The sequence below is a fragment of the Aspergillus brunneoviolaceus genome, assembly GCF_003184695.1.
Source record: "Aspergillus brunneoviolaceus CBS 621.78 unplaced genomic scaffold BO95scaffold_48, whole genome shotgun sequence".
NCBI classification, from domain to species: domain Eukaryota; kingdom Fungi; phylum Ascomycota; class Eurotiomycetes; order Eurotiales; family Aspergillaceae; genus Aspergillus; species Aspergillus brunneoviolaceus.
The window spans coordinates 300752-308954 of NW_020290778.1; the positions used below are offsets into that span (position 1 = coordinate 300752).

At 56.1% G+C, this 8203-nt stretch overlaps 3 protein-coding genes across 3 annotated transcripts; 2 read left to right on the forward strand and 1 right to left on the reverse strand.

Moving 5' to 3' along the window:
* Positions 1–130: 130 nt before the first annotated feature.
* BO95DRAFT_367178 (uncharacterized protein) lies at positions 131–2927 on the reverse strand (the record flags this gene model as incomplete). The annotated part of the gene is made up of 4 exons (XM_025582778.1): positions 131–1573; positions 1635–1985; positions 2178–2520; positions 2578–2927. 4 exons carry the CDS (start codon positions 2925–2927, stop codon positions 131–133), a joined length of 2487 nt encoding a protein of 828 aa, XP_025440593.1.
* Positions 2928–3227: 300 nt separating this feature from the next.
* On the forward strand, positions 3228–5423 carry BO95DRAFT_444649 (hemolysin III family protein). Its single transcript, XM_025586929.1, has 3 exons — positions 3228–3542; positions 3655–3899; positions 3956–5423. Exons 2-3 carry the CDS (start codon positions 3723–3725, stop codon positions 5279–5281), a joined length of 1503 nt encoding a protein of 500 aa, XP_025440594.1. The 5' UTR covers positions 3228–3542; positions 3655–3722; the 3' UTR covers positions 5282–5423.
* A 659-nt stretch (positions 5424–6082) lies between these two features.
* Positions 6083–7781, forward strand: BO95DRAFT_417536 (concanavalin A-like lectin/glucanase). Its single transcript, XM_025584418.1, has 2 exons — positions 6083–6575; positions 6636–7781. Exons 1-2 carry the CDS (start codon positions 6379–6381, stop codon positions 7441–7443), a joined length of 1005 nt encoding a protein of 334 aa, XP_025440595.1. The 5' UTR covers positions 6083–6378; the 3' UTR covers positions 7444–7781.
* Positions 7782–8203: the final 422 nt, after the last annotated feature.

Consider the following 8203-nt stretch of genomic DNA (forward strand, 5'->3'; position numbering starts at 1 on the left):
CATAACTTAATCTTAATGATCCTGGTTGTATGTTCTTAGCGAAGTCTTGCTTCTATGTTGGTACATTGTGCTCAAACCGAAAGAAAAAAAACGATTGAATAAAACTATATACTGTACAGGTATGCATGATTCAGGTAGCCTTCCTAGCCTTCCGCAAGGCGATGGCCTTTTTGACCTCCTTTAGCAAGCCGACAATGAGGGGAACGCCAATGGGGCCTAGTAGAGGCAGGTACACGGCCACCTTGTGCTCATCCGGGAAGTACATTTGGCCGACCATGCTCTTCTCGAAGAAGCTGCGCTCCGCTTCCGTCTCGGCGATTCGTGCATCCGCTAGCGCGGCCTGGAATCGTCCCCGTCGGAGATGCTCACAGGTCGAGGTCAGATGCGAGAGTGTCGTCGCCACGGAGGCAGCCACGGTAGCAGGGATGGGGATGGAGGGAAGTGACTCGGTGAGACGGGCGAGGGAGCCCATGGTAGAGGATGCAGAGAGGAGCAGACTCGCGGCCCGAATGCGGGTGAGTGTCTGCAGTCGGAAAGGCAGCGCAGCCGGGGTGGAAGGGGCGCCGAGAAGAGTGAGGAGTTGGTGGGAAAAGGTCAGAAACGGGGCCTGAAGCGCATCGCCCGATAAATGCTGAAGCTGGGCGCCGTTCGCGGGGTTGAGAAGGACCACACCACCCCATTGAGGCACGACCCAGCTCGTCGCCAGACTGTCCTTGACCACCAAGGGGGATTGCGCTGCATCAGGCACATAAAGAATAAAATTGATGGTGGGGCCTGGGCCGATGCTGGGGCTGAGAGGCCATTCGGCCGCGTTGATGAACGCGCTGAGGTCTTCGGGCTTCAGGGTCCAAGCTCCGTGGCTTTCGTCGTATTCGGGTGCCGGAGCTGTGGGTGCGAAAGTCGCGTATAGCTGAACTTGGGTGTCGACGGTAAAATTGCTGATTGGAGAGAAGGCCTGCAGCAGTGGGGTGATATAGTCGTGGACAGCGGCCTGAATGTCCCACGAGGAGGGCTCTGTGCCGGGAGTGAACAAGGAAAAGGCGAGGTGATAGGTATCAGCGTATTTCATCGAGCGTCGTTGGCGCTTGGCAATACTGTCCGCGAGCTGAGGAGAGACCGAGGAAAGCATAGTCGAGGACGGCTGACTGGTGGCTGCCGCACTTGATGCATGGCTGTTCGACAGGATTTGCGCAATGATGGCTTTCTCTTCTGTGAATAGCTGCTGAAGTTCACCCGCAATGTAAGCGGACAACGGTGGGTTGGATGATGAAAGGGGCGGTATTTGGTTTGGTGAGTAAAAGACGTCGAGCTGGGTGGTATCGTGCTGGAGTTCGGACTTGGGGTTGATTAGGTCGTCTTGTGGTAAGAGGCGCACTGTCAAGGCCGTGTCTGCCGGTTCATTCAGTGGCTCGTCAACATTATCGTTCGATAGCTTCAGCCGCAGATGATGTGCGGAGAATTCATTTAAATCATCGAGGGTATGTTGTGTCGTCCGGAGCAAGTGCTGGGCCTCTGCGTCAGGTAGGTGAGGCGTCTCGACTCGGATTTCAAGCGGGAAAACAGGACGACAGGTCTAGATTCGAAGAGACACCAGTCAGCCAGGTTATGCACCTCAACGGCCAGGAATTACATACCTTTCCATCGGCCCAATCAATCATTTCCGGGATAGGCAAGGAAGCTCGATAGATCGATGTGGTCTTCCACCAGATCGGGAATCCCAGCAAAATAATCACCGCCCAGAAGGCTGCAATGACCTTGAATCGCGTCCGGATAGCCTCTGGCTTCTCCGGGGGCGGCGGACGCGGCGAGGGGGTGCTGACGGTCATGGTATAATCGGGGTGGGGATCAACGGTCTGTGATGACGACAGGTCTTCATTCTTGGCGATCATGACCAGGACATGCTTTGACGAGGGCGACGTAGCCTGGTACAGGACCAGATGGGAGAGAGTGGGAGGGGAGTTGGAGTTGTTGGAGTTGATTGCAAGCTGGAGTTGCGGAGAGGCGGGAGGAAGGCGGAGAGGAGGCCACCAGTTGGCGGCGGTCGCAAGGAATACAATGTAACACGTCCACCACGAAACGCATGGCTACATACTAGGAGATCTTGTTTGGTTCAAATCAAATCATATTGGGTATCTATCCAATGCGCCAATCCATGCAAGAAACTACAAGACAATAACCCCACCGCTAATACTCCTTTTCGAAGATCTTCTGAATGGGCTTGGCGGCCTGCCAGGGGTTAGCAACATCGTCCGAAACTCACTAGGACAGAGACTTACGTCGATAAAGCGCTCCAAATCCTGGTCCAGACTGGCCAGATCCTCCTTGCGTTTGTTGTTTTCCGCAATCAAGGCCTGTTTCCGCTTCAGAAGCTCTTGTCGCGCCTGCTCCAGCTTCTCCCGTTCGGCATGTTCGTGGTTGATGCGAGCGATCATGAGATCGTGTTCGTCCGATTCACGATGCTCGGGGTGCAACGCTAGGAATTCTTCGAGCGGGATCAATGGAAGGGCAAGGTATTTGTGACTGCGACAGTGAGGTCAGCATTCGGCGAGTTCTTTTGGTGGCTACGCCGGGACATACTCATAAGACTCGCACGCAGCGATTTCCCCCGTCAGGTGCCGTTGTTCGTAGTAGAGATTCTGAAGTTGCAGGTGTAAACGGTCGATTTCCTGGCGGGCCTCTGCGGTCGCCTGCTTCGTCTCTCGGACGCGTAGAATAGCATCGCGGTTGAGCCCGCGCAGACGAGCCAGGAGAGCAAACAGCTGCTTCTGTTCCTTGGATGCAGCTAGGGCGCGTTCTTCGGAGTCAGAGTAGGAGTCAGCCGACGGGTCGAGCACGGCGAGCAATTGCATGCATTGGTCGCGGGTTTCGGCGCTCAAATTGAGCACCGGCAGCAGGGACGGGTTGACGACAATGTCCCGAATGGCCATGGTGAGGGAATTGCTGTGCGTCAGGTGAAAGGAACAGCTGGCTGCCACTGCAGGAAGCGAAGTACGGTGGGTGGTTCGTTGAAGGGTGGCTGGTGGCGAGAGCGATAAGAATGACCCAACGTGGAGGCAAGCCGGGCGCTGATGGGCTGAAGTTGAAGACTGACAGCAGGAAGGCGGCGAATAGAAGAACCAATCCTTGGATGAACAAGGATACGGAGTAGTTCTTAGCAGTTCAGCCTTAAAAAGTGGACATTTGCCAAGTAAGGGAACCAAGTACTTGAGTAGTAATTGAAGGGTTGGCGGGGAGGGGAAAAAGAGAGTAAGTTATTATTGATGGGATTAATATCGTTCGGGTTCCCCTCTTCTACTAACAACTTCTTCTGCTTCTTCTTCTTCTTCCCCTTCTTCTCCTCTTCTCTTCTCTTTCTCTCCTCTGATCGTTCCCCTAAATACCTAATTCCCTCTCCTCCTAAGAGGTGTCTCTCCTTTTCTTTTAGGGTCATTATCATTACTTTTCTGTTTTTCTCTTTCCCTTTTCCTCCTCTCCACTCAACTCACCTAGGCGCTTGTCCCTTGCAGCCACCCGAATTTCTCTAGTTTGTCCAACTTGCAGCTGTATGTTCTGCTTCGGTCGTCCCGCCGATTCCCGATCGTCCCGATCTCCACCCCCAACCTTGGTCTTCTCCCTCACTGACTTTTCCCCTTGTTATTTCTTTGTTCCCTCCAGGATATGCGATTCGATCTTCTCAACTAGCTACGGATCTAATTGACGGTTGGAACGGTATACGGAACACCATGGCTTGCTCTGCGCAATCCATGACCATCGAGTCGTATCCCGAGGCAAACACATCCGCTTATTCCACAACCCCCTCCGAGGAGACCAGCTTACTCCGCGACCGTCGGCGCCGTCACTCGTTCCACACGGCTCGGAAGCTGTCCTTAGATTATGACGCAGATGCGGTGTTTCTGAGAGTATGCCCTCGCCGAATCTTCTTCTGGTGCATGGGATTTTATCTGACGGGGTCTAGGTTGAACTTTTCCTGACGGAGCTGGAGCGACGAATGCTGTGGATTGAGCAATATGGCAAATCTCACATGGACCAGATTGATGCCAGCCTCCGTCGCGGCTACGCCACCTTGGAGGCCGTGCGGGACTCGTGCTCTCACGCTTCCGGAGAGCTCATGGGCAGCGGCAAGAAGCGCGCCAAGATCCTGGTGGACACCTTGGAGGACCGTTATAAGGATGCTCTCGCCACAAAGGAAACATTAGAACAGAAAGCCCAAGCCGGTGTCCGCCTCATGGAATCTTTTCTCGTCGAGCTGGAGTCTCGTGCTCACGCCGGGTGGGACCGCGGGTTAGACGGCGCGTTGGATGGGGCGTGGAAGGCGATGGACTCCAGCTTGGTGCATGCCCGGGAGGTGGTCGACGAGGGCATGGAGCGAGCGCGTCGGGCCAAGGAGGCAATGAAGGAGAACATTGACCGGGCGATCCTGCTGGCCCAGGAAAAGCGGTTGATCGGCTATGCGGACCTTCCGCAGCCGTGGCGGGTGAACCCCCACATTCTTGAGGGATACCGGTTCACGCACTCGAAGGTGGAGTGCTTGGCCTCCATGTTCACCTTCTCCAACGAACTTGTCAACATCTGGTCGCATCTGATCGGGTTGTTCATCGTGCTCTCTGTGGCTTTCTACTTCTACCCGCTGAACCCCAACTTCCACCTAAGCACTAAGACGGATGTGCTAGTGGCCGCAGTCTTCTTTTTCGCGGCGTGCAAGTGCCTGGTATGCAGCACCTTGTGGCACACGATGAACAGCATTGCCAGCCAGACACTAATGGAGCGGTTCGCGTGCGTGGACTATACGGGTATCTCGATGCTGGTCGCGGCCTCGATTGTGACGACCGAGTACACCGCCTTCTACTGCGAGCCAGTGTCGCGGTGGATCTACATCCTGCTGACGATGTCTCTGGGTATCGGCGGAGTGATCCTGCCATGGCACCCCACCTTCAACCGGGCGGACATGGCGTGGGCACGGGTGGCTTTCTATGTGTCGCTGGCTCTGACCGGGTTCGCCCCGCTGGCGCAGCTGACCTACACCAGGGGCTTCTTCTGGTGTCTGTACTTCTATGCGCCGGTGGTGAAGAGTGTCCTGGTGTATTTCGTGGGGGCGTGTGTGTATGCGTCTCAGGTGCCGGAGCGGTGGCGGCCCGGACTGTTCGACTATGTGGGTGGCAGCCACAACATCTGGCACCTTGCTGTGCTGGGCGGGATTCTGTTCCATTACCTGGCGATGCAGGATCTGTTTGCGGGAGCGTTCAAGCGGGCGCAGGGGGAGTGCCCGAACATGGTGAATTAGAGGACGATAGAGGTGTATAGACTTGCAGGTTAGTTTCTTGACTTCTTGTACATATTGGAGTTGTGGATATACAAAAAGTCTAGCCGGCTTAGATTGTTGAGATGGTGCTATTTTTAAGCTATTTCAATTTATGATCGTGGAGGAAAGAGTTGAGTAAAGTAGATCAACAAATAATGCACTGTAGACTAGGCGGTTGCGGAGAGGTACCGAGACAGCCTTGATGACAATGGACGATCATTATATCCGGAGATTGACGCTGGTGGTGGCATCATGCTTGAGGCGACACCCCTCAATCTATCTGTTGGAAATGTCTCGGCCGTGGATTTCCTGATTGGGATGTTGAAATATGCTTAAGTCTGGATGTCTCGACTAACCCTTTGGGCCACTACGTGAAATCTAGACTGCCCCTTTGCCCTTGCCACGGTGAACAACATGAATATATGGAGGAGGCATGGATTTGTGGACGGCGAGACTTCATCGTCGTGGGACTCTCCCGAGCTTCCACTATGGTAATGAACAGATTCAGTAGCTCCTAATGGCCCTCATGAAGTGGACTGCCTATGACCCGGATAGAGTACGAAGCATAGTACAGCATTTTCTCACCACCACCACCACCACCACCACCATCAACAACAACCACCCTCACCACCTCCCAAACGCCCAACCCATCCCCCCTATCCAAGACCCCCTCCGACGCAAAAACCAAGACCCCACTCCCTCCCCATCCCCGAAATGAAGGTGATCGAGTCCCAAACGCCCGACGGGGCAGCGCCACTCCACCCGGAGCCACTAACGGGTTTCATCCGGAATCCGGGCGCAATCAATCCCAAACCGAGCCCTAAGTGACTGGACTCAGGCAATAGCCATATAACTTGCAGGGTCTGCCACGCCCGCACCATCGCCATGTTTTTCTGGTCTTTATCAACCAAGATCTGTGATCTGAGGTGCTACGTACCTTTCCCTTCCTTTTCATTAGAGCTGTGCTCGTTTCCGTTCTCTATCTAGACTACTCCACCTCTTGGGGGCACATACATTCTTTAACTTTGTTCTTTTTTGCTACCTTCATTTGACATTACCTGAAAGCATCAGTACCGACAATGAAGCTCACCACCTCCCTGGCAGTCAGCGCTCTTCTGGCCGCAGGCACCGCTCTAGCCGCGCCCCACGAGGCCCGCCAGCAGCGCCGCCAATTCGGCAGCGGCGTCCCCGACGGCGACGGCGCAGCAGCAGCAGTGAACGGCTTCACCAGCGGCGGCCGAAACCAAGGCCAGGGGCAGGGGCAGGGGCAGGGGCAGTGGCAGCCCTCGGTCAACTGGGGCGCCGCATCTGCTCCCAGCGCAAGCGCGAGCGCCAGCACCGACTGCAACAGCAGCAGTCACCAACAACAACCGACCCAAACGGCCGCCCCAACGAGCTACCACTACACCAACCCCAGCGTGGCGGCGCCCACCACCACCGCGAGCGTGGACCACCGCGCCAGCACCAGCACGGCGACCAACTACCAGATCAACGAGAACTGGGCGGGCGCGGTGCTGGAATCGGCGCCGGCGTCCAGCGCGACGTACACGTACGTGGCGGCGACGTTCACGCTGCCGGCGGTGACGCCGACGGCGGCGGCCAGCAGCGCGGACACGCAGGCGGTCTCGTTCTGGGTGGGGATCGACGGGGCGACGGCGGGTAACTCGATCTGGCAGACGGGGGTGGACATCTACGTGGACAGCCGGAACGAGACCTCGTTCGCGGCGTGGTACGAGTGGTACCCGGCCAACTCGGTGGACGTGGAGATGGACTTCGCGATCGGGGATGTGGTGTTCGCCTCGGTCGAGGCGACGAGCAGCACGGCGGGCACGGCGGTGATCGAGAACCGGACCACCGGCAAGAAGCTGACGATGCACGCGACGGCGCCGAGTGACAGTGCCAAGCTCGAGGGGCAGAATGCCGAGTGGATCGTCGAGGATCTGGCGGTGGATGGGGACGGGTTGACGCTCGTGGGCTTTGAGGATGCCGTGTTCACGGGCTGTGTGGCCGAGACGGCGGATGGGGAGAGCTATGGTCTTGAGGATGGGGCGGCGCTGTATGCCGTTCAGGATACGTATAGCTCGAGTGTGCAGGCGGTGCCGGAGATTGTGAGTGGTGAGAAGTTGGTGGTTAGGTATCAGTGATTAAGCAGAGGTTGTGGTGGGGAAAGGGAGAGCAGGGGTGCAGGGATAAAGAGGGATATAGGGTTGTCGTTTATAGCGGTGATTGTGTAAACTGAAATAATTGTTGGTAATCCTGAAAATAGTTATCCGATGTTATATTGAAGCTATACCGCATGCACTCCATCATTAGTAGTTCGACCTGAGATTAATCAGTCATATATTAAAGAGGCATGCTTGCTTCCCTGATATACAAACGCATCTCTCATGCTCAACTCGGACTCACCATGCATCACAAATCAACCCAACAACACCAAACCATCCCATTACCCACTGTCCCCCCCCTGAACCCCCAAACCCATTCCCAAACCCATACCCAATAACCCCACTCAATCAATCATATAAATCCCCCCACCCCCTCTCCCTCTCCCTCCCCCTCCCCCGCGCCGACTCCCAAACCACCACCGCCCTCGGCGCCGCAATCTGCACCATCTCCTCAGACCCTCTGCCTAACCCACCACCACCACCACTTCCCCGGCTACTCCTACTACTCCCACTACTACTACTCCTCCCGGAATCCGACATCAACGACGGCACAGGCGACATCGTCCGCGACGACATCCCCAGACTCCTAGGCGAGTACGGCGGCGGCGGCGTGTCGCGCGTCGCGGTCGAGGTGTTCCCGTAGCTGCTGGTGCTGGGGAAGGAGAGCGTCGACGAGGTGTCGCTGTCGTTGGGGTCTGGGTCGAAGAGCCCGGTGGCCGTGTGGTAGTATGGTGGGTAG

Bases quoted from the DNA above. Each gene is read 5' to 3' on its own strand.
- BO95DRAFT_444649 (XM_025586929.1), top strand. From the start codon at position 3,723: ATGGCTTGCTCTGCGCAATCCATGACCATCGAGTCGTATCCCGAGGCA. The intron at 3,900-3,955 runs GTATGCCCTCGC...GACGGGGTCTAG, and splicing joins CAGATGCGGTGTTTCTGAGA to GTTGAACTTTTCCTGACGGA.
- BO95DRAFT_417536 (XM_025584418.1), top strand. From the start codon at position 6,379: ATGAAGCTCACCACCTCCCTGGCAGTCAGCGCTCTTCTGGCCGCAGGC. The intron at 6,576-6,635 runs GTGGCAGCCCTC...CGCGAGCGCCAG, and splicing joins CAGGGGCAGGGGCAGGGGCA to CACCGACTGCAACAGCAGCA.